General features: G+C 47.9%; 1 protein-coding gene across 1 annotated transcript in view; it reads left to right on the top strand.

The window, feature by feature from the left end:
- NHEJ1 (non-homologous end joining factor 1) overlaps positions 1-25,940 on the top strand; it is a 563,453-nt gene that overhangs the window by 129,632 nt on the left and 407,881 nt on the right. Inside the window, exon 5 of the mRNA XM_069227136.1 lies at positions 9,069-9,127. Coding sequence (XP_069083237.1) covers positions 9,069-9,127 — 59 coding nt within the window. The remainder of the gene's footprint in view (positions 1-9,068; positions 9,128-25,940) is intronic.

Below are 25,940 nucleotides of genomic sequence, written 5' to 3'. Positions count from 1 at the left end.
GTCAAATGGTTGGCCGAAAGAGAGAAATTTGATGTGGTCTTTGCAACCATTTTGCAAAATTGCAGAGGAAATTTCTATTGAGGATGGGGTACTTCTGAGGTATGGTGTTCGTGCTGGGTTGATTAATTCTACCCATGAAGGTCACCTTAGGGCAACTATGACGAAACAGAGATTAACAGAGCATTATTGGTGCCCTTCTATGGATAAGGATGTGGATGCTGTGGTTAAAGGGTGTGTGATTTGCACCAGTGCTGAGAAAGGGTTAAAAGTTAGCATCCAACCCCTAAAACCTATAGACCTTCCAGAGAGACCTTGGGTGAAGCTGGGTATCGACATGATTGGCCCATTTAATTTTCTTCCTCATAATTTGCAGTACGCATTTGTTCTGATGGATTATCACAGCAGGTGGCCCGAAGTACGTTTTTGTGCCACACCTTCTGCGTCCAGTGCGGTTTCCTGAAAGACATTTGCATTCAGGAAGGTTTTTGGGAAGCTATTATTTCAGATAACGGGGTTCAATTTGTTAACCTTGAGATGGATTTGTTTTTTTATACAATCTGGTATTAGGCGCATAACGAGTTCCCTTTACCATCCTCAAACTTATGTTCTGGTCGAGAGAATGAACAGCTTGGTAGAGGATTGTATAAAATGGGCTACAAACAATAACTTTAATACCGAAGAAGCTGTTAAGACCATTATATGGTTTTACCATTGTACACCACAATCATTGACTAAGGTGTCTCAGTTTGAATCGTTAGAAGGTCGTAAATCTACTTCCATTCTATTTCCTGCTTGGTTAGCAAGTTCTGTAAGGGAAAAGGTTCCAAGAGATGTGGGGTGTGTTGACAAGTGGGAGAGAGTTGGTTTGGGTGAGGTGCAAATGAAGAACAGGTACGACTCCATTAAAGCTACCAAACAGTGAATAGTACACCCGGGGACTAAGTACGTATAAAAAATAGTTCATTTGTAAAAAAAGGAGATGCCTGTTTTAGTGATCCAGTGAGAGTAAAAAAAACTTTTGGAAATGCTGTAATGGTGGATGGGGTTCGTTGGTAGAATATAGCCAAGATTGTAAAGTTACCAGAGAAGTTTCGCGCAGGTGGTAAATGTGATGGGGGGTTGGGAGCTTGTCCAGCAGAGGATCTCCCAAAAAAGTAATTAGGGTTTTCTCATGTCCAAAGTCTTCCTATGGTATTGGGGAATGTGACTCTACGCAGATCCACCTGGGAAAAATAGTTACCTTGGAAGCTGAAGCTAGATGTATAAACTGAATTTGGGTGAAGTGTTGCTTTCATTTTATTTATTTTTTAATTTTCCCCTCTGTACGTTTATTTATTTTGGGGGTTTTAGTCACAGTTGTGCTATCCGTTGCTTCTGTGTTGTTGTCCTGTTTTTTCTTTAGGTCGGGTTTATACCATTTATTGATAGTTTAGAATATGTTTAGTCTCTTGTACTGTCATTATAGCTTTAAGAATGTTCTATTTCTAATATGTTAAGAAGCTTGAACGGTGATTATAGTTTTATGAATGTTTTATTTCTGGATGATCTCAAAAAAAAAAAAAAAGAAAGAGATAATGTTGTAGTTAAGTTCAATTAGAATTGTGAACACTGAATTCTGGAGCTCCCCAGAATTCGAGGGAATGTGTGGACGGGGAGCGGTAGTTGGTGTGAACAGGACGTGTCATGGGGTGGCTCCTTTATGTCTGTACTAAATAAGGGTTTATTGCTTCATACAATCGGGGTACTCGTCATCTGTGGCAGAACAAATTGTCTACATTTTTCTGTTATACATGAGGCAATCATAGGCAATTGTTTTCTTTAAAGACAGTTGCACTGTGTTCCATTTGTTTCTTTATTTAAAATTTCAAGAAAACTAATTAAAATGAAAAAAAAAAAAAAGCAGAAAATTAAAGCGGCAGGGTCTTCTGCTAATGTATGCCCACCTTGTAAACAAGAAAAAGCCTCAATCATTATGTATTTTTTGATATGTTGTTTCTTATTAGAGCGTCGTAAATGGTTGAGACAACATTTCTTGGGGCAGGCCTGACCCACTCTTTTTGCAGCACTAAAAGGCTCCCTGAGAAGAGAGAATCTTGGACTTACTGCAAGAGTGGTTAACTTCATGGAATGTGCAATAATTAGGGAATTTGTTTTTGTTGATTGACGAAAGGTTGGAATAAGGGTGACTAAAACTTTTTAGTTCCTACATTATTAGGAGCATGTCCATCCACCCTCTTTTCTATATATTTGTAGTATTTTATTGTACTGAATTTAATTAATGGGCAATACACTGTAACTGACTAAAAACTAACCACTGTTCTAGTTTAATAGGCGCCTTTCCTCCTGAGTATGAGATAACTCATTCTGGAATGGACATGCAGATCAAAGGGGGAAGTGTTTTCCGAGCACAGTGTCCCCAGGAGATTGCTTTTCTTTAATAACATTAGACCTGTAAATGTTGTAGCCTGGTTCTTTTCTCAAGTAAAACTCACCCGAGAAGCATTGTTTCCTTTAAGCTTCTCCCTATGGATATTCACTGAATGGGACTCTACAGTAAGGTTTCTAAACAACTAACAAACATATGCTATTGAAAGAATAAACTATGGAAAGAAAGGTTCTTACCTGTAATAGTCCTCCTACATATGTATGTAGAGTCAAATGCCCCCTTTGCTACTGACGTGTAACTGTTGCTTCAGTTCCAAAAGGAAGCAAATATAACACCATGCATGGGCATGCGAAACCTTCTGGACTCATTGTCAAATTTATTTGCTGACATCTATGTCAAGGATAAAATTAAAAAGAATGCCCTCAAGCATTTGTTGAGTGAAGCTCGGACCGGCTCTCCAAAAAGAACGGCTTTAGTGGAAGTTCTGGTAGAAGAGCAGGGACATGGACATTAAGAATCTCTTACATTCTCTCTTGAGAGACTAAAACAGATTAGAATTGAACTGTGGGGACCACTGGTGTGTCTGAGTCATAATCACTTCAACGTGTAAGAGAGAGAGTGCTTAAAACTATCTGTGAATGGAGCCTCGTGGGTGGAAGGAATCTTAAATATGTTCATGACTAGAACACCTGGATGAAAGGGATTTGAAATATGTGAATAGAATACCAGGGTGAAAGGGATTTGAAATCTATGAATAGAATATCAGGGATGAAAGGTATCTTAAATCAGTTTGTGAATAGAAAACCTGTGCCGAAAAAGATCTTAACTCTGCCCGTGACTGGAACTCCAGGGGTGAAATGGATCTTAAATCTGCTTGTGAATAGAAAAGCAGGAGTGAAAGGGATCTTAAATATACCCATGAATGGAACACCAGGGGTGAAAGAAATGTTTAATCTGTTCATCAATGTGAACACCGGGGGGGTCAAAGGGATCTTAAATCTGTCTGTGAATGGAACACTAGGGTGAAAGAGATCTTAAATCTGTCTGAATGGAACACCAGGGGTGAAAAAGATTGTAATTCTTTCCATGAATGAAACATCAGGGGTGAAAGGGATCTTAATTCTGTCCATAAATGGAACTCAAGGGGTGAAAGGGCTCTTATATCTGTCTGTCCATGAATGGAACACCAGGGGTGAAAGGGAGCTTAAATATGTTTGTGAATAGAACAGCAAGGGTGAAAGGGATTTTAAATCTCTCCATGAATGGAACACCAGCGGTGAAAGATCTTAAATCTCTTTGTAAGTATAACACCAGGGGTGAAATGGGTATTGTAGGAAAATGGCTCCCTGTTGCAGTTACCCCAACTTTTTGCCTGATACTGATGCTGACTTGACTAAGAAGTGTGCTAGGACCCTGCTAACCAGGCCAGGGGTGTGGAATTTATTAAAATATCTACTTGTCCAGGGGACAGGTTGCTTCTCAAATCTACTTGTCCTGTAAAAAGTTCTACTTGTCCCTTTGGTGCCATGTAGTGTGGCGACAAATTATGGCAGCAATCTCATTATGTAAGAGCTCTGATAATAGCCTCTCTGATTATGCCAGGGCTACTACCATAGTAGGGCTTGAATACTTGCGTTTCAATCCCTACTGTAGCAATTTCCTTATTTTGCCACCTTTCTGCAGATCTGCATACTGGGGCTGGAGGAAGCAGTAAGCAATAGTTCCAGGGCTGGAATGCCTTTGAGTCTGCAAACCTACTAACCTGCATGTTTTAAAGATTTTCACCAGCTTCTCTCTAATATTTTCCCATAATAAGAAAGGTTGGACATTTACTCCTGACAATGGCAGAATCAGAACTTCTTCCAGGGTTGGGAAGAAAGTGGCTGGAGGGAAAATGAACTTGCAAATGCTCAATAGATTTTCACATGAGCAAATCTACACATGCGTATTTACCCATGCTAAAATACAGTTCACCAATATTTGATAGGGGTACGACATATACCATGGGTGCACTTTTGTGACTTTAAGAATTTGGGGCCACATGTAGGTAGGTTCAGATTTGCAACCCACAAATTGCGAGTCAGAGCGACTCGCAATTTGAGATTTGCAAATCCGAATGTAGGATGGTGTCCCTGACACCATCTGTGATTCGCAAGGGCTTCGCAAATGCCCACCTAATGAATAATCATGAGGTTGGGTCGCATTTTTCGACCCCCTTGTGAATGGCGGCCCTCAAAGGGATAGTGGCCTGCTGGAGACAGCAGACCACCATGTCTGTGACTGCTTTTCAATAAAGCAGTTTTTTGTTGTTGTTTTTTTTGTAATGCAGCCCGTTTTCCTTAAAGGAAAACAAGATGCATTACGAAAACGAAAAATGAAACGTTTTCGTTTCATTTGCCTACTCCGAAAAAATGTTTACAGTGACATTCACAATGGGGAAGGGGTCCCATTGGGACTCCTTCCCTTTTGCGAAAGTGTTAGCACCCATTTGAAATGGGTGCAAACTGCGATTGGTTTGCGCCCGCGTTCGCGGTCACAAAACAATCCTACATTGCACTGCGAGTCGCAATTAGGAAGGGAACACCCCTTCCAAATTGCGAGTCGCAAGCCCGTTTTGCGAATCGGTAACCAGGTTACCGAACCACAAAACTGGGTTTGTGCATCGCAATGTGCTTTTTGCACATCGCAAACAGCGAAAGTCGCTGTTTGCGACATGCAAAAAGCTACCTACATGTGGGTCTTGGTCCCTAATTAGGTCTGGTGTTAACTAAGACATTTTGTTTTTATTAAACTTCTATTTCTCTCTCTTTCGGCTGGCTTTACTATGAGTGATCGCATTCTGCTCTTCCACAAGGAGCATATTGGCACACAAAGTAGTTTTGTTCAGAGTCAGGAACTACAGTGGCAATCAGCGACGTAACGAAACTGGAGGGTGCCCCTTTGCAAAGAACATGGAGGAGCCCCCTCTCCAGACTCACTCAGGGCAGGTGCTGTGCTGAAGGGGCCCCCTGGAGGGTGGCTGCGGGCCGTTGTTATGCCACTGGTGGCAAATTGTGCTTTCAGATTTCAAAAACTTTTTTTTTTGCCAGTGTTTGTTACAATGTTGAGGGCCTGGTCGCTCCCACAACAATAAAGTGTTACAAAAGCCATGTCAAAACAAGACACGCATTGATGAAACTAAAAGACTTATAAAAATATGTGAGATCAGTTGGCTTTGTCAGTGTTTGTTTATTTTCATGCTTCCCATAATCGTGTTGAAAATGGTTACACTGATTTTCCATTAGAAATATTTTTGGGAAATACTAGCATGCATCAACACATTTTACTAAATGACATTTCATTTGCATATAATCAGAGAGCATTCTGGGAGCATTATACTTAGCCTCATAGCCTAAACTTTTCAAACATGTGTATACACGTTTTTTTTTTTTTTAGTACTGGAACCAACATCAGTAGTGAAGTGTGACCTTAAAACATTTACTTACAGCACTCACCCTAATAATGAAGGTTTTCAAATAATGAACCATAAATACAAGTTCGAACAGCATTATCTTTTGGTAACACATTACCTCAACTGCAGAGAGTTCCACTCTCTGTAAACAGGCAGCCAAAGGGTTTGTGCTGCAGAGGGATGGGCCTACTTGTCCCAAGGACAAAGTACACATAAAAACTTGTTGCCCTTGACCCCAAACAAGATGTGTCGGCGATAGGAATTCCACATCCCTGCAGGCCCAGCACCAGTGTCCTTTCACTAAAAATGTACCATTCTTTCCACAATTGGCACACCTCTGGCACCCAGATAAGTCCCATGTAAAAGGTACCAGTAGTACCAAGGGCCCTGTGACCAGGGGAGAAAAAGGCAAAGTCAATATGGCACCCCCCTCAGCGTGCCATGCCCACAACCCACTGCCTGTGGCATAGGTAAGTCACCCCTCCATCAGGCCTTATAGCCCTAAGGCAGGGTGACCTATACCACAGGTGAGGGCATAGCTGCATGAGCACTATGCCCTTATAGTGTCTAAGTTCATTCTTAGACATTGTAAGTGCAATGTAGCCATATTAATTATATGGTGTGGAAGTTTGACAAAATGAACTCCACAGTTCCATAATGGCTACACTGAATACTGGGAAGTTTGTTATCAAACTTCTCAGAATAATAAACCCACACTGATGCCAGTGCTGGATTTATTAAAAAATGCACACAGAGGGCATCTCAGAGATGCCCTTTGTATTTTACCCAGTCCTTCAGTGCAGTACTGACTGGTCAGTGCCAGCATACCACTGAGACAAGTTTCTGACCCCATGGGGTGAGAGCCTTTGTGCTTTCTGAGGACAGAAACAAAGCCTGCACTGGGTGGAGGTGCTTCACATCTCCCCACTACAGGAACGGTAACACCTAGCAGTGAGCTTAGTGTTATAATGCCCCAGGGCACTCCAGCTAGTGGAGATGCCCGGCCCCCCGGACACCCCCCCACTTTTGGCGGCAAGTCCAGAGAAGATTGAGGAAAAACAAGGAGGAGTCACCCTCCAGTATGCCAGCCCCTAAGGTTTCCTGAGCTGAGGTGACCCCGGCCTTAGGAAATTCTCCATCTTGTTTTGGAGGATTCCCCCCAATAGGATTAGGTAAGTGCCCTCCTTCCCACAGAGAGGAGGCACAAAGAGGTTGTAGCCACCCTCAAGGACAGTAGCCATTGGCTACTGCCCCCAGACCTAAACACCCCCTTAAATTGAGTATTTAGGGGTGACCCTGAACCCAGGAAAACCGATTCCTGATGACCTAAGAAGAAGGACTGCTGACCTGAAACCCTCGCAGAGAAGACGGAAATGACAACTGCTTTGGCCCCAGCCCTACCGACCTATCAGATTCAAAGAACCTGCAACAGTGACACATCCAGCGGGACCAGCGACCTCTGCCGACTCACAGGACTGCCCTGCAACCCAAAGGACCAAGAAACTCCTGTGGACAGCGGCTCCGTCCAAACAACCAAGAAGAAACCATCTTTAAAGGGACTCCCACCTCACTCCTGAAGCTTGAGTCCCCAACACTCTGCATCTGATGCCCCCGGCTCATGTCCAGAGAAACCAACACTGCAGTGAGGACCCCCAGGCGACTCCCACGACATGGTCACCCTGAGACGAACTCCCTGCACCCCCACGGTGAAGCCTGCAGAGAGAATCCAGTGGCTCCCCCTGATCGTGACTGCACGGTAACAAAGAACCCGACGCCTGGAAGAGGCACTGCACCTTCAGCCTCCAGGCCCGAGAGGAACCAACTATCAGTGCAGGAGTGATCAGCAGTCGGCCCTCATCTATGCCCAGTCGGTGGCTGGCCCGAGAAGCCCCCCCTGTGCCCTGCCTGCATCACCAGAGTGACCCCCTCTCCCCCAGGTCCCTCTATTGATTCCAATAGAAAACCCGACGCTGTGTTTGCACACTGCACCCGGCCGCCCCTGTGCCGCTGAGGGTGTATTTTGTGTGCCTGTTTGGGACCCTCCCTCCCCCCCCCCCAGTGCTCTACAACACCCCCTTGGTCTGCTCCCTGAGAACGCAGGTAATTACCTGCTAGCAGACTGGAACCTGAGCACCCCTATTGACCTCTGCACCTGACTGGCCCTTTGTTGCTGGTGCTGGGTGTTTGGGGTTGACTCCCATTGGGAACCTGACGCTCTGTTTGCACCCTGCACCCGGCCGCACCAGTGCCGCTGAGGGTGCGTGTTTGGTGCCTACTTGGGGCCCCTCCAGTACTCCTCTAAACCCCCCTGGTCTGCCCCCTGACAATGCTGGTACTTACCTGCAAGCACACCGGGAGCGGAGTACCCCCGGTCTCCATAGGAGCCTATGTTATTTTGGCTCCTGTTTGACCTCTAAACCTAACTGGCCCTGTGTTGCTGGTGCTGGGTGTTTGAGGTTAGCTTAAACACCCAACAGTGGGCTGCCTATGCCCCGGAGACTGAACTTGTAAGTGCTTTACTTACCTGATAAACTAACCTTTACTTACCTCAGCCAGGAACTGTTGAATTTTGCAGTGTCCACTTTTAAAATAGCTTATTGCCATTTTATGCCAAACTGTGTACATTACTGTTTTACTTGAAAGTCTATATTTACCCATGCCAAGTACCTTACAATTTTGTGGTTCTAAAATAAATTAAGAAAAGAATAGTTTTCTATATAAAAACCTATTGGCCTGGAGTTAAGTCTTTGAGTGTGTGTTTTCACTTATTGCCTGTGTGTGTACAACAAATACTTAACACTATCCTCTGATAAGCCTACTGCTCGACCACACTACCACAAAATAGAGCATTAGTATTATCTAATTTTGCCACTATCAACCTCTAAGTGGAACCCTTGGACTCTGTGCACACTATCTCTCACTTTGAGATAGTATATACAGATCCAACTTCCTACAGATATTAAATCTGTTAGTGAATATAACACCAAGGGATTTTTAATTCTGTCTGTGAATGGAACACTAGGGGTGAAAATTCTTAAATCTGCCAGTAAATCGAGCACCAGAGGTGAAAAGGATCTTAACTCTGTCCAAGGATGGAACACTAGGGTGGAAGGGATCTTACATTTGTTTGTAAATGGAACACCTTGAGTGAAAGGGATCTTGAATCTGTCAGTGATGGAACATCAGACAAGCAACACTAGCTAAGGCTGTACACTCTTGTTTTCCACGCAGGCCGTCTGGAGACAGAGACATTTGATGAGACGACGTTCCTGGAGAATTTTCTTTCCCAGGTAGGATCTTTCTGCTTTACCATGTCCCAGAGCTCAGTGCTGCAGCTGTGATTTTGGGGGCTTCTCCTCCCACAGAGCAACCTTCTCTTCAACCAGTCTTTAACATGTGCTTTTACAGGTGGCTGGGTTTCTTCTCCTCTTAGAATGATACTTTGAATGGCTCCGAGTAGTACTCGACTCGATGGAAGAAGTGATGCACCTCATAGGGCTATGACAGATGGATGAGTGTATTCATCGTTGAGACACAATTAGAAGAAATCAATGTTTGATGTCATTCTATGTCTAGATGGAAGTATTTGTGTCTGTATTGCTATTTATGGTGCTTTAACTTGCCATTTACAATTAGCTAGACTCAAGGTCTTGCGTGCGTGCATCAGGCTAGGACGAGTAACATTCATAAACATATACATGGCTTGCTTTTCAACCAAAGTTTGAGTCCCTCCTTGTGGGTTTTTAATTTTTAGCCTTTGACAAGCTAAAGAAACATTTCATTTTCTTTCCACTGCTTTTGGGGAAATATTGTCTATATTACAGTACTAATGAGCTTGTTAATTTTGAAGAAAAGCATAGTCTCTGCATATTTATTCAATTCTAAAAATGAATTCTTATATTTATGTATGTTTTATAAGTTGCTTCAACCACTGCACTCAGTTCCCACCTAAAACACCATAAATCACATAGATGCTGAGGGCCAGATCGACTAATAGCTGCTTGCAAAATACTGGTTGGAAATTGCGACCAGTATTTTTGAAACCAGGAATGATTTTTAATAACAAACCTATCTAATAATAGGTCAGTTCTTAATAATCCAATTCGTAGTGGGTTGTAGTTTGCTCACTGCATTAATACGAATGATGTAGGTTGCAAATTGCGACCCATTGCTATTGGAGGCCACCATGTCTGTGATTACCTTTCAGTTCCTTATTATTTTAAATGCAGCCCATTTTCCTTAAGGGAAACTTGATTGGGTTTAAAAAGAAAAGCTTTTTTTTTTGGGTGGGGCTGTGGTGGTGGTCCTGGGGTGGTAGTAGCCCTGAGGACTGCCTTCGTTGTAACACACTTTATTTTTATTTTTCAAAACTCATAAGAAAAAGCATTATAGCAGATGCCAAATTGCAGCATTTGCGATTGGTACAATTCTTAGTACATCTGGCTCTCAATTTCAGACCCAAAATCCATCACTCTTCGAAAGGTTTAAATAGGCCTATTGACAATTTAAGGTTCAAAAAGTGTACTTTAACTTTTGTTGCATTTCTATCACCAGTTTTAATGGCTGTATTTATATAGCTCAGCATTGCGCACGGGGCAGTAAAGTTCAGTACCTCGATCAAGGCCTGTGCTCTGACAGGTGAGAGATACTATGTTTATAACTATATAAATACAGACATAAATTCACATATTAATTAACACATCAGCCCAGTGGTGGTGAGGGACAAAATTAAGTTGCCACCAGAGAATTTTTTTGACGTGGGAAACTTTTTAGTTTATGTTTGAGTGGATAACTCAACCTCGTTCAACAGACCAGATTTTCTGCTAAAAACGTTTCACTGGAAACTTTCTTCTGCCCAACATTGGCTTTTCAATGTCATTGTTGTGCTTTTTTTTTAAAGAAAAGAAACCTTTTGTAGGAAAGTACCATCTTGCCTGGCGTGTTACCCCCATATTTCACTGTATATATGTTGTTTTAGTCTATGTGTCACTGGGACCCTGCCAGGCAGGGCCCAGTGCTCATGAGTATGTGCCCTGTATGTGTTCCCTGTGTGATGACTAACTGTCTCACTGAGGCTCTGCTAACCAGAACCTCAGTGGTTATGCTCTCTCTGCTTTCCAAATTTGTCACGAACAGGCTAGTGACTAAATTTACCAATTCACATTGGCATACTGGTACACCCATATAATTCCCTAGTATATGGTACTGAGGTACCCCAGGGTATTGGGGTTCCAGGAGATCCCTATGGGCTGCAGCATTTCTTTTGCCACCCATAGGGAGCTCTGACAATTCTTACACAGGCCTGCCACTGCAGCCTGAGTGAAATAATGCCCACATTATTTCACAGCCATTTTTCACTGCACATAAGTAACTTATAAGTCACCTATATGTCTAACCTTCACTTAGTGAAGGTTGGGTGCCAAGTTACTTAGTGGGTGGGCACCCTGGCACTAGCCAAGGTGCCCCCACATCGTTCAGGGCAAATTCCCCGGACTTTGTGAGTGCGGGGACACCATTACACGCGTGCACTCTACATAGGTCACTACCTATGTATAGTGTCACAATGGTAACTCCGAACATGGCCATGTAACATGTCTAAGATCATGGAATTGTCCCACCAATACCATTCTGGTATTGGGGGGATAATTCCATGATCCCCGGGTCTCTAGCACAGAACCCGGGTACTGCCAAATTCCCTTTCCGGGGTTTCCACTGCAGCTGCTGCAGCTGGCAACCCCTCAGACAGGTTTCTGCCCTCATGGGGTCCACGCATCCCTGGCCCAGGAACGCAGAACAAAGGATTTCCTCTGAGAGAGGGTGTTACACCCTCTCCCTTTGGAAATAGGTGTGAAGGGCTGGGGAGGAGTAGCCTCCCCCAGCCTCTGGAAATGCTTTGATGGGCACAGATGGTGCCCATCTCTGCATAAGCCAGTCTACACCGGTTCAGGGATCCCCCAGCCCTTATCTGGCACGAAACTGGACAAAGGAAAGGGGAGTGACCACTCCCCTGACCTGCACCTCCCAGGGGAGGTGCCCAGAGCTCCTCCAGTGTGTCCCAGACCTCTGCCATCTTGGAAACAGAGGTGTTGGGGGCACATTGGACTGCTCTGAGTGGCCAGTGCCAGCAGGTGACGTCAGAGGCTCCTTCTGATAGGCTCTTACCTCTCTTGGTAGCCAGTCCTCCTTCCTTGGTAGCCAAACCTCCTTTTCTGGCTATTTAGGGTCTCTGCTTTGGGGAATTCTTTAGATAACGAATGCAAGAGCTCACCAGAGTTCCTCTGCATCTCCCTCTTCACCTTCTACCAAGGATTGACCGCTGACTGCTCCAGGACGCCTGCAAAACCGCAACAAAGTAGCAAGACGACTACCAGCAACATTGTAGCGCCTAATCCTGACGGCTTTCTCAACTGTTTCCTGGTGGTGCATGCTCTGGGGGTAGCCTGCCTTCACCCTGCACCAGAAGCTCTGAAGAAATCTCCCGTGGGTCGACGGAATCTTCCCCCTGCTAACGCAGGCACCAAAAGACTGCAACACTGGTCCTCTGGGTCTCCTCTCATCCTGACGAGCGTGGTCCGTGGAACACAGCAACTCTGTCCAAATAACTCCCACAGTCCAGTGACTCTTCAGTCCAAGTTTGGTGGAGGTAAGTCCTTGCTTCCCCAATCTAGATTGCAAAGCTGTGTACCGCGTGATTTGCAGCTGCTCCGGCTCCTGTGCACTCTTCCAGGATTTCCTTTGTGCACAGCCAAGCCTGGGTCCGCAGCACTCCGTCCTGCAGTGCACAACCTCCTGAGTTGTCCCCTGGCGTCGTGGGACTCCCTTTTGTGACTTCGCGTGGACTCTGGTTCACTTTTCTTCTAAGTGCCTGTTGGGGTACTTCTGCGGGTGCTGCCTGCTTCTGTGAGCGCTCCCTGAGTTGCTGGGCGCCCCCTCTGTCTCCTCCTTCAAAAGGCGACATCCTGGTCCCTCCTGGGCCACAGCAGTACCCAAAAACCTCTACCGCGACCCTTGCAGATAGCAAGGCTTGTTTGCGGTCTTTCTGCATGGGAACACCTCTGCAAGCTTCATCGTGACGTGGGACATCCGTCTTCCAAAGGAGAAGTTCCTAGTCCTCTTGTTTCTTGCAGAACTCCAAGCTTCTTCCAACTGGTGGCAGCTTCCTTGCATCTTCAGCTGGCATTTCCTGGGCTCCTGCCCACTCTCGACACTGTTGCGACTATTGGACTTGGTGCCCTTGTCTTACAGGTACTCAGGTTCGGAAATCCACGGTCGTTGCATTGCTGGTGTTTGTTCTTCCTGCAGAATCCCCCTATCACGACTTCTGTGCTCTCTGGGGGTAGTAGGTGCACTTTACACCTACCTTTCAGGGTATTGGGGTGGGGTATTTTTCAAACCCTCACTGTTTTCTTACAGTCCCAGCGACCCTCTACAAGCTCACATAGGTCTGGGGTCCATTTGTGGTTCGCATTCCACTTTTGGAGTATATGGTTTGTGTTGCCCCTATACCTATGTGCTCCTATTGCAACCTATTGTAATTCTACACTGTTTGCATTACTTTTCTTGCTCTTACTTACCTGATTTTGGTTTGTGTACATATAACTTGTTTATATTACTTACCTTCTTACTGAGGGTACTCACTGAGATACTTTTGGCATATTGTCATAAAAATAAAGTACCTTTATTTTTAGTAACTCTGTGTATTGTGTTTTCTTATGATATTGTGCATATGATACAAGTGGTATAGTAGGAGCTTTGCATGTCTCCTAGTTCAGCCTAAGCTGCTAGAAACACCTCTTCTACACTAATAAGGGATAACTGGACCTGGCACAAGGTGTAAGTACCTCTGGTACCCACTACAAGCCAGGCCAACCTCCTACATTACCTTGACATTACCAATTTTGTAAAAGTGACATAATTGCCAAGGTTAAAAAAATAAGAATTGGGGGTTAGTTACACAGTGTTGCCCACTCTTTATGGTTAGAAGCCCCTATAGCACAGCTTTCTCCTCTTCCCGGCATCCTGAAATTCCCGCCAGCAGTGGGTTTATGTCCAACTCTCTCCTCAAGCAAGTCTTTATCCCCCCTGTTGGTGGCTTAAGTCTGTGCTCGTGGGACTTCAGAGGCTGTTTTACACTCTTTGGTTTCAGAGTGGTTCATATCCACTTAGATGGAGGAACCAATCGTTTCCTGAAAGATGCTGTAGAGAGCAGCAGTTTTAATGTCTTTCAAGTACTTATGGATCAGGCTGTACCTACCCTTGTTCAGATGTCTTGTCTACGGGCATAGTTAGCACCTTAAATACAAGTGAACAGGATAAGTTGTGTTGGGGGATATTGTTTTTTTCGTGCACTGTTCTGTGAGACTGAAGGTGGATGATATTGCCTTCATTTATCAAAGTAAAGTAGATGGTGTGTTGTGTAGTTAAATTAGCCCAACCACCTCACTGCACCTACTCTAGATATGGTCTAAAGATGTTCGGGAAAGTTGACACTGGATGCTAGTCTACTTAAAGGACCCATTCTGAAATCCTCCTGGAAGCTCCTTTTTACCATCCTCCCATGTCTCCGCTTTATTCTTTTTACTACTTCTTGGGCAGTCTTTGATTTTCATAACACATTGGAATTTGCTTTAGTAGCTCTGTGACTTCAGGAGTTGAAATGCCTTACTTAAATATTTTAAAGTACCAAGGTCCTTTGTTTGAGGTCCTTTGCGTCTGGATGAATACAAGAACCCCTACTCTGCCTAAGGCCGGTGTTTTCCATTGTTAAATTACCAATGCAAACCCTTTTCTCTGGACGTCTCCTTTCTTCTTTCCTGAATTTCTTGTCTGGGCGGTGAAGGCTTCTTCCAAAGGGCTGTCTTGGCTGGTACACTCATCACTCTGTCATTCCTGGTGTTCCTGGTTCAAGCAGTTTGATGGGATCTTCTTTCTCTTTCTAAATTTTCCATCATAAACACTGACATTTGTCTTAACTATATTGCCTTACTTGTTATATCGTCTCTCTTCTTGCCCTGCTTCCTACATTCTTCCTTAGGAGGGAATCTCAGAAGCTGAATTTCCTGTTCAATTTTACCTACATAAGTTTGATTCAAATCAGTTTCACCTTTACAGTGAGAATGCAAAGTGTTTTCCTCAAAAAAGTTATTGCTTTGCAAATCACAGAACTTACCAACAAGGGAATCACCCCAAGGAGCAAAGACGAGAGGCTAATTTATACTACTCTACAGACCGTTTTTAGTGTTGATCACTTGGCTAGGGGCCTGATTTAGAGTTCGGGGAGGGGTTACTCTGTCAGAACAGTGACGGATATCCCGTCTGCCGAAATTTAAATCCCACTATATCCTATAGAGATCGTAATAGAGCAAACAGGATATCCGTCACATTTGTGATGGAGCCCCATCTGCCAAACTCTAAATCAGGCCCTAAGTTCTCATCAGGAGTCAGAGGCAGTGTTTACCGTAACTGAGCCCCTGAGTAGAGGTGGGCAAAATTTATTTTTCTTCAATCTCAATGTGGAACGGTGGGCTATTCCGCTGTTTCCTCATCTGCTAGCCACGGAGTGAAAAAATGGAAGGGTGCAGGCAAAATGCCTTGCAGAACAATTCCGAGGTGTGAGGAATGCGTAGAACAGGGAATTTTTTTGCCATCCAGAACTTTTGGCGGCCCGGCAATGTAATTACCGTAGTGGCAATTACATTAAATTAGTCATGCTAACCAGCCTCCGACAGTGCTCTTCAAAGGAGCTTCCCCAGTAGGGGTACTTGTGTTATGGTCCTGCCTGCTAGAGCGCCAAGAGGTCATCCCAAGCAGGCATAGCACACAGACTGAAGTGCTGGGGAGGGTGCTTTGATGTCAGAGGTCCAGGCAATGTACTTACTATAATGCAGTAAGCATTAAGGCGAATGAATTGTCTGAGCCCTTGCAGTGCTTTTAAAAGCAAATGGCCTTTTGAATTCTAGCTGTATTTGCCCACAGAGCAGCAGATGAGAATGAATTCTGCTCCCTAGAAAGAAAGAAGCATTTGCAATGCAATGGGTCTAGCATTTGCTCGAATTAGAGCTATTAGCGTTGTAAATTCCTAACCTGACTTTTCTTGCCACATAAAATTAAAAGTAAAACAGTTGACATAAGTGAATTGATTCACAGCGCCACGGTCGCCATGAGCATCAGCCTGAAGGAGAGACACAAAAAGAAAAAGAAGTTCGCTCGCAGTCAAACTTATCAGCAAAAGTGCAATTAGCCATGTAACAGGGGTGATGGCCAATGCCGTAACAAAACCTCCACAAGGATGGACAAAGCTAAACTATTTACAAATGTCATCAAAGAAATTTTTGAAGGGCAAGCCCGTGAACGAGTGGTAATGATGGGCGTGAGGTGGGCGTTGTTAAAAGCCCAGATACATACCAACACGTCGGAAAAGCAGCGCTTGCACGCTGCTATGCTCAACCTAAAAAAGCATCTATTTCCTGCATATGCTTACCGCGTGGGAAATTCACCTATCTCAGCTCTTGAGAGCTGGCGGATAGCCTTCACGGGTAACGATAATAATAAACAAATTCAGCTGATTTGCTTAAATCTATGCCTCAGTTAGGGGAGAGGATGTGGCACAAGGGCCAGAGCGGCAGACCTTGGAGTTGTGGAACCAGGCTTGAGTCTCGGCATCTATATTCAACATCCTGTGATTCTGGGCAACTGGAAAGAAGAAAAAAAATGCCACTGTGTGACTCGCCTCAGAGATGGGCATATGTTATGAGCGAGGTTGCCATGAGGAAGAAAACATGGCAGTTTCGAGTGTCCATAGTAAAGCATACATTTTTAATTTCACAAACCTATATCAAAGAAAAGCCCATATGTTGTTTTCCAATAATTTTGGCATCATGAAGTCAGAAATGAGTGCAAGGCAGGGCCGGACTGGCCTCTATCGGCCAGTGCCTTAGGGGCTGGTCTGACAAGTTGGTGTGTTGGCCAGAATTTTGGCAGTTTGTGGGCCTGTTTCATGGTCTGTTGGGACACATTTTACTGTTAATTTCCCTGCTATTAAAACAAATATTATCTGCAGCAAGCTGAAATCAATCCCTGCAGTCTTCCATACCTTGCGAAACACGTGTTCATCATGTCTTTACATCTAATTCACTGATAGGGGCACCTTGGTTATGTACTGGGCCCACTTTCTGTCCCAGTCAGACTCTGGTACAAGGGAGCTGGAGGCCAGGCCCTGTACCTGAACTATACAGTCACGGCCCAGGCCTGGTACCTGAACTACAGAGCCACGGCCCAGGCCCGGTACCTGAACTACAGAGCCACGGGCCAGGCCCTGTACCTGAACTACAGAGCCACAGGCCAGGCCCTGCACCTGAACTACAGAGCCACAGGCCAGGCCCTGTACCTGAACTACAGAGCCACGGCCCAGGCCCGGTACCTGAACTACAGAGCCACAGGCCAGGCCCTGCACCTGAACTACAGAGCCACAGGCCAGGCCCTGTACCTGAACTACAGAGCCACGGCCCAGGCCCGGTACCTGAACTACAGAGCCACAGGCCCGGCCCTGCACCTGAACTACAGAGCCACAGGCCAGGCCCTGTACCTGAACTACAGAGCCACAGGCCAGGCCCTGTACCTGAACTACAGAGCCACGGGCCAGGCCCTGCACCTGAACTACACACCCACGGGCCAGGCCCTGCACCTGAACTACACAGCCACGACCAGGCCCTGTACCTGAACTACACACCCACAGGCCAGGCCCTGCACCTGAACTACACACCCACAGGCCCTGTACCTGAACTACACAGCCACGACCAGGCCCTGTACCTGAACTACACAGCCACAGGCCAGGCCCTGCACCTGAACTACACACCCACAGGCCAGGCCCTGCACCTGAACTACACAGCCACGACCAGGCCCTGTACCTGAACTACACACCCACAGGCCAGGCCCTGCACCTGAACTACACACCCACAGGCCAGGCCCTTTTGGTAACTGTAGGAAGAGGGCTAGGAAATGACTTTTTTTGTGTACACTTGGAATGGGGATAGTTGGTGCTATGCCAGTACCGTGGAAGTGGGGTCTTCACTGTGTGTGGTGCAAGCAACAGACCCTGCTGGGCGTGTCCGCTGTGCATTGTGTTCAGTGGCCATGGATTCAGTCAGTGTTCTGCAGAAACTGCAGGCATGGCCACAGCCCATTCCCTTGAAGGATGCTTGGTAGTAGTTAATGTGCATTGTTACACAGCTCAAGTAATTCACTGAATGTGTGTCATTGTGGGCAGCTCTGTGTTGGCTGCTATGAAAATGGATTTTCCTGATCAGCAATAGGTGATTGTCATGGTGTAGTGCAGCCTCTAAGACATGCCATATGGTGGGTGCCAGGAGGATCCTCTTCAGGGGGGCCACGAAGAAGCATTGGGAGGGGGGGCATGGAGAGGAATGAAGTTGCATCTCCCAGGAGTCTGAAAGCTGTTCTGGGAGTTCGGATGGCCTTGTAGGGGGATGAGCTGCACACACTACTTACTGTGGGAGTTGAGCTTACTAGTCTAACTCTGTGTTTAATGGTTTGCACCAGGGTTCTGTATTTTGCTCTCTCTTACTCACCTTTCTTTCTCTCTGCCTCGCCCTCCCCTCCCTCCACCTCACTCGCTTTTCTCTCCACCTCATCCTCCCTCTCTCGCCACCTTCACCCTACGCTTCTCCCCTTCTGCAGCCTCCTGCCTCATCCCTCCTCTCTCTTCACCTCACATGCCTATTTCTTTGCCTCGCCCTCTTTCTCCAGCTCATACTCCTGTCTGGCTCTGATGTGCACTCCTCTCTCTCTCGCTTCACCTCGCCATCCTCACTGCACCTCCACTTCTGCCTGTTGCTTCACCTCCCCATCCTCACTGCACCTCCACTCTCTCTCTCGCTTCACCTCGCCATTCTCTCACTGCACCTCCACTTCTGCCTCTCGCTTCACCTCGCCATCCTCTCACTGCACCTCCACTTCTGCCTCACGCTTCACCTCCACTTCTGCCTCACGCTTCACCTCGCCATTCTCTCACTGCACCTCCACTTCTGCCTCTCGCTTCACCTCATCCTCTCACTGCACCTCCACTTCTGCCTCATGCTTCACCTCACCATCCTCACTGCACCTCCACTTCTCTCTTTTGCTTCACCTCACCATCAAATCAAATCAAATCATTAGCATTTATAAAGCGCGCTACTCACCCGTGCGGGTCTCAAGGCGCTAGGGACAAAGGGGGTGGTTATCGCTGCTCGAACAGCCAGGTCTTTAGGAGTCTCCGGAAAGCGGAGTGGTCCTGGGTGGTCCTGAGGCTGGTGGGGAGGGAGTTCCAGGTCTTGGCCGCCAGGAAGGAGAAAGATCTCCCACCCGCCGTGGAGCATCGGATGCGAGGGACGGCGGCGAGTGCGAGGCCAGAGGAGCGGAGGGGGCGGGTGGGGACGTAGAAGTTGAGCCGTCTGTTGAGGTATTCCGGTCCCTTGTCGTGGAGGGCTTTGTGTGCGTGGGTGAGAAGTCGGAAGGTGATCCTTTTGCTGACTGGGAGCCAATGCAGGTGTCTCAGGTGTGCGGAGATGTGGCTGTTGCGGGGTACGTCGAGGATGAGGCGGGCTGAGGCGTTTTGAATGCGTTGCAGGCGATTTTGGAGTTTGGCGGTGGTCCCATCATAGAGGGTGTTGCCGTAGTCCAGGCGGCTCGTGACGAGGGCGTGGGTCACGGTTTTTCTGGTGTCGGCGGGGATCCAGCGGAAGATCTTGCGGAGCATGCGGAGGATGAGGAAGCAGGCGGAGGACACGGCGTTGACTTGCTTGGTCATGGTGAGAAGGGGGTCCAAGATGAAGCCGAGGTTGCGGGCGTGGTCTGCGGGGGTCGGTGCGGTGCCGAGGGCCGTGGGCCACCAGGAGTCGTCCCAGGCGGACGGGGTGTTGCCGAGGATGAGGACTTCAGTTTTTTCAGAGTTCAGCTTTAGGCGGCTGAGCCTCATCCAATCTGCGACGTCCTTCATACCCTCTTGTAGGTTGGTCTTGGCGCTGGCGGGGTCCTTGGTGAGGGAGAGTATAAGTTGGGTGTCGTCGGCGTAGGAGGTGATGATGATGTCGTGCTTGCATACGATGTTAGCGAGGGGGCTCATGTAGACATTGAAGAGTGTCGGGCTGAGTGATGAGCCTTGAGGTACGCCGCAGATGATCTCAGTGGGTTCTGAGCGAAACGGAGGGAGGTAGACTCTTTGGGAGCGGTTTACGAGGAAGGAGGCGATCCAGTCCAGGGCCTGGTCTTGGATCCCGGTGGAGCGGAGGCGGGTGATTAGGGTGCGGTGACAGACGGTGTCAAAGGCAGCCGAGAGGTCGAGAAGAATGAGGGCGACTGTTTCACCGTTGTCCATCAGGGTTCTGATGTCGTCTGTGACTGAGATGAGGGCGGTTTCAGTGCTGTGGTTGGTTCGGAATCCGGTCTGTGAGGGGTCGAGCAGGTTGTTGTCTTCCAGGAAGGTGGTCAGCTGTTTGTTGACGGTCTTCTCTATTACTTTGGCTGGGAAAGGCAGAAGGGAGATGGGGCGGAAGTTTTTCAGGTCGCTCGGGTCAGCCGTAGGTTTCTTTAGTAGGGCATTGACTTCGGCGTGTTTCCAGCATTCGGGGAAGGTAGCAGAAGAAAAAGAAGAGTTGATGACGGTCTGGAGGTGCGGGGCGATGATGTTGTCGGCTTTGTTAAAGATGAAGTGCGGGCAGGGGTCCGAAGGGGCGCCGGAGTGGATAGAGTTCATGATGGATTTGGTTTCTTCCGTGCTGATGTGGGTCCAGTTGTTGAGGGTGATGGTCGGGGATGTGGGTTCGGTGGTGTTAGGTTGGGTCTGGTGTCCGAAGCTGTCGTGGAGGTCGCTGATCTTGCGATGGAAGAAAGTGGCGAGGGATTCGCATAGATCCTGTGAGGGCGTGACGGCGTTGACCCTGGGGTTGGAGAACTCCTTGACGATGCTGAAGAGTTCTCTGCTGTTGTGGCTGTTTTTGTCCAGTCTGTCGGTGAAAAAATAAATTCCTTTTGGCAGTGCGGATCAGGTGGTGGTGTTTGCGGGTAGCGTTCTTGAGGGCGGTCATGTTGTCAGCGGTGCGGTCCTTGCGCCAGGCTTTCTCAAGTGCGCGACAAGTTCTCACTGCACCTCCACTTCTCTCTCTCGCTTCACCTCGCCATCCTCTCACTGCGCCTCCACTTCTGCCTCTTGCTTCACCTCACCATCCTCTCACTGCACCTCCACTTCTCTCTCGCTTCACATCGCCATTTTCTCACTGCACCTCCACTTCTCTCTCTCTTTCTCCCTTCACCTCGCCATCCTCTCACTGCACCTCCACTTCCTCTCACTGCACCTCCACTTCCTCTCACTGCACCTCCACTTCATCCTCTCGCTTCACCTAGCCATCCTCTCACTACACCCCGACGTCTGCCTCTCGCTTCACCTCGCCAATCTCACTGCACCTCCACTTCATCCTCTCGCCTCACCTCGCCATCCTCTCACTGCACCTCGACGTCTGCCTCTCGCTTCACCTCGCCATCCTCACTGCACCTTCACATCTGCCTCTCGCTTTACCTCGCCATCCTCTCACTGCACCTCCACTCCTCTCTCTCTCTCTCTTCACCTCGCCATCCTCACTGCACCTTCACATCTGCCTCTCGCTTCACCTTGCCATTCTCTCACTGCACCTCCACTTCTGCCTCTCGCTTCACCTCGCCATCCTCTCACTGTACATCCACATCTGCCTCTCACTTCACCTCTCACTGCACCTCCACTTTTGCCTCTCGCTTCCTCACGTTCCTCTCACTGCACCTCCACTTCATCCTCTCGCCTCACCTTGCCATCCTCTCACTGCACCTCCACTTCATCCTCTCGCTTCACCTCACCATCCTATCACTGCACCTCCACTTCATCCTCTCGCCTCACCTCGCCATCCTCTCACTGCACCTCCACTTCTGCCTCTCGCTTCACCTCCCCATCCTCTCACTGCACCTTCACTCCTCTCTCTCGCTTCACCTCACCATCCTCACAGCACCTTCACATCTGCCTCTCGCTTTACCTCGCCATTCTCTCACTGCACCTCCACTTCTGCCTCTCGCTCCACCTCGCCATCCTCTCACCATACATCCACATCTGCCTCACTTCACCTCGCCTCTCTCACTGCACCTCCACTTCTGCCTCTCGCTTCACCTCGCCATTCTCTCACTGCACCTCCACTTCATCCTCTTGCCTCACCTCGCCATGCTCTCACTGCACCTCCATTTCATCCTCTTGCCTCACCTCGCCATCCTCACTGTGCCTCCACTTCTGCCTCTCGCTTCACCTCACCATCCTCTCACTGCACCTCCACTCCTCTCTCTCGCTTCACCTCGCCATCCTCACAGCAGCTTCACATCTGCCTCTTGCTTTACCTCACCATCCTCTCACTGTACCTCCACTTCTGCCTCTCGCTTCACCTCGCCATCCTCTCACTGCACCTCCACTTCTGCCTCTCGCCTAACCTCGCCATCCTCTCATTGCACCTTCACTTCTCTCTCGCTTCACCTCGCCTCTCTGTGCACCTCCACTTCTCTCTCGCTTCACCTCGCCATCCTCTCACTGTACCTCCACTTCTGCCTCTCGCTTCACCTCACCATCATCTCACTGCACCTCCACTTCATCCTCTTCCCTCACCTCGCCATCATCTCACTGCACCTCCACTTCATCCTCTCGCTTCACCTCACCATCCTCTCACTGCACCTCCACTTCATCCTCTCGCCTCACCTCTCTCACTCTCTTCCTCACTCCGCCTTCCTTTCACCTCACCGCACTCCCTCGTCCTCACCATCCCCTCTCTTTGCCTCCCAGGGGTGTAGCTTCAGGAGGGTAGTTGGGTGATTACACCCCCAGTAATAAAAGTATTATTTAGTGAGTAGTTGGGTACAGGAGTTTACAGTCGGAAATGGCCAGGTGTCTGTCGGATTCCACCTGGTATTAATAAATACTCACTCAGACACTTCTGTTTTGAAGGTCTTAAAACTTGGGTATTTCACAAAATCTGTACCCCTCACAATCTGCACTCCTTTCGCTTGGCCCTTAAGACCCCCTCCCCCCCCAATGCCCCTGCTTCCTCCCTCTCACATTCTTTTCTCAAGCTTCTCTCTCTGTGGTTCACCCCCCCCCCCCCCCCCCCCCCTTTCTACCTCATCCTTCCCTCTCTCCACCCCAGCCTTGACTCTCTCCACCTGGTCCTCTTCTGCCAGCCTTACCCTGGCTGCTGCTGCCTCTGGGGTAATGAGTTTGTGTATGTAAAGGAACCTTGAACTTTTTCCATACACGTGGATGGGGATGGGGGTGTGGGTGGCTGTGTGGGGGTGTGTAATAGAACCCCGATCCTTCTTCTTCTTCATACCTGTTCTTTACTGGCAGCTCTGAACACTGGGCAGAGGATGTGGCGTAAAGGCCTGAGCTGCCGACCTTGGAGCTGGGGAGCCAGGTTCGAATCTCGGCGCCGGCTCAACATCTGTGATTCTGGGCAGATCACTTAATCCCCCATTGTGACCTTGTGTAATGTAACTGGTGCTGATGGAAAGCGTTCCAGTACCTTCGGGTCGAGTTTGCGCTATATAAAACTGCAACAAGAAAAAAATATTTTGACCAGTGTGCACACCAAGGCCTGGAGTATATAGAGTCTGACCAGCAGCAAGCAGATCTACAAAGACCAAGGGAGCATGCGTATTTTAAAGAGGCAGTAAAGAACTATACAGCGTTCTGCAGTTGTGTAGTGACTACTGCTGTCCATTTACTTCAAATAAGCGCAACAAGAATTGGGAGAGCGATCCAAGTTGGCAACAGGACACACGAAATGCGAGCCTGTTCCTTCCCTTGGGTGCCCACTGGGCCAAGAGTTAAGCTTCTGAGGTCGACGACTGGGCTTGTAAGTTGGTGCCTAGTTTTGCAACTCATATTCATCTGCCAGTCCCTTTAAGTAGAATGTATTGCAGGAGGAACAAAGCGGAAATGTGCAGCTCCTGCCTTACAATGGGACTGGGTCTCCTCTAAACGGTGACTGTCATGTTCCCTCTTGTTCCCTGTTCTCTTCTTTCTCCCGCTGTTCTTTCCGGCATCACTCCCTTCTCTCAACACTGAAGTACTGAGCAACGGCACCTTTTGGCCCTCCCTTGGAGACAACGGGGGCGTCACGGGTACCCCTGCTGTCCACATGTGCATGATACCAGCCACCACTGCCTGAAGGCATTGATTTTTTTCCATGAATGTTCACCAATGAGGCTGAGGTCCCAGGCGAATCATTCAACAAAAGGAACAAAAGATGTTTGTCTGCTGGAACATACACCTTGGGAGGGCGTGAACCCCCCCGCCCCTCCCCCGACTCTTGTTAGAACCAAGATTACTTCTACTACGTTCTCCGATTACTTTAAATTGCCATAGTGGTCTGAACACCCACACGCTCACTTTTACAGCAAGAATTTGAAGTCTTGCGGGGCCGACTCCTAATTTCATCCTAGTAGCATTAACTTGAACGACTGGAAGATTTTAGCATTTCACACGTTGAACAGTAACTACTGATGTAGTTTATTTACATAAATGGTCCACATTATTATAAGTCCTGCCTTGTAATGTATGAAAGGTGTGCTGCCCTGCATTGATCCAACGTGGTTCCTATAGTCAGATTTAGACACGCGGACTGTTACAGATTTGCATGGTGCATTGCACTAGGCTTTCACGTGTACATATTTCCAGACACCTGGTCATAGTTTGCAGTGACGTATTGCACTGTTCTGCACCTAGATATAAACTGTTTGCACCTGTGCGTTGCCCTAATACTGCACGTGGGTAGAGTGAATTGTTGAATGTGTGTTTTACACGTAGACATAGAATTATAGACGTGAAATGTTCAATGTCTGGACGTTTAGACGAACCCACTACACCAGGCTGTCAGATGTTTGCACCGGGACATTACGGTTTTACTGAACCTCTTTACAGACGTGAATCGCCACGTGTGCACTATTCCGTCGCAGAGTCGGGGACAGCTGTCTCCTGCGTGACCTTGGTAGTTTTCCTGTTGCAGCTACGCATGAACATCATTTAGAGCGACCCCTGGCCTCAGAGGCGAGAACATAAGTACCAGGAGGTGGCAGCTCCTCCTTGATGTCAGTTGTGGGTCCACTCTTTTTGTTTTATGTCAATTTTTTTTATGGCACTAATATTGAATGATAGCATATGATTCACTATTAGTGTAATAAAAATCGAGTGCAGTTATCTGGAATCTGCTATGCCAGTTGAGGTAAGTAAATGCGTTTAAAAGGATGTTGTTTGTGTGCTTGAGGGTGAGTGTGTGTGTTTATATGAGAGTCAGTGAGCGTAAGTGCATTTGTGTGTGTGAAAGTGGAGGTCAAAGGGCATGTGATGTCACTTCCGCCACCCCTGACATTTCGGTGAATCCCTTGCACGAGGGACCTTCCCACAATCCCCTCTGCTGCACGAGGTGCAGGCCCGGCCGCAGCCCTGGGCCCAGGAGGCGCATGCGCAGACGGGCTCTGGGGCCCGGAGCCCGCCTCGCGCAGCTGTTCACACCGAGGCCGGGCCACGTGCCAAGCCGGCGGCGGCGGGAACACGGCCCTGACATTAATAAACTGCTAAATTATATTTAAAAAAGCAATAAACCCCGCCGATAAGCATCTCTTCCAATTTCGGCCCCTGGCAGGAAGGTCGGACATAAAATATTTTGATTTCCCCGCGTTGTGACGGGACAGCTCGGGCTTGTTCTGCAGAAGCAGGGGCTCTGGGCGCTTCTCAAACAGGAAGTGGGGTTCAAGGGGGTCCCTGAAGGCCCGGCGTGGAGGAAGTTCCTTTAAAACAAGCAATATGGTAGAGGAAGATAAATAAACTGCAGCCCTAGGAATGCAGGTGGGACGCCGGCAGGGGCGGGAGCGCAGGCTGCCCTGCGCGCGCCAAGCCACCGGCCGGCGTCATTGGCTCAGGGGGTCACGGGGCAACAGCTTGTTCCCAGACCCCCAGGGGTCCTTACCTGGCAGGAAGGCTGGGGAGGCAGATGTGTTCAGTCCAGTTTTTTTTGGGGTGCTCTGTGTGCTGCGCAGGTTGATGGCCTG

This window comes from Pleurodeles waltl, chromosome 3_2 (genome assembly GCF_031143425.1).
Source record: "Pleurodeles waltl isolate 20211129_DDA chromosome 3_2, aPleWal1.hap1.20221129, whole genome shotgun sequence".
NCBI lineage: Eukaryota > Metazoa > Chordata > Amphibia > Caudata > Salamandridae > Pleurodeles > Pleurodeles waltl.
This window is presented reverse-complemented; position numbering and strand designations above follow the sequence as displayed.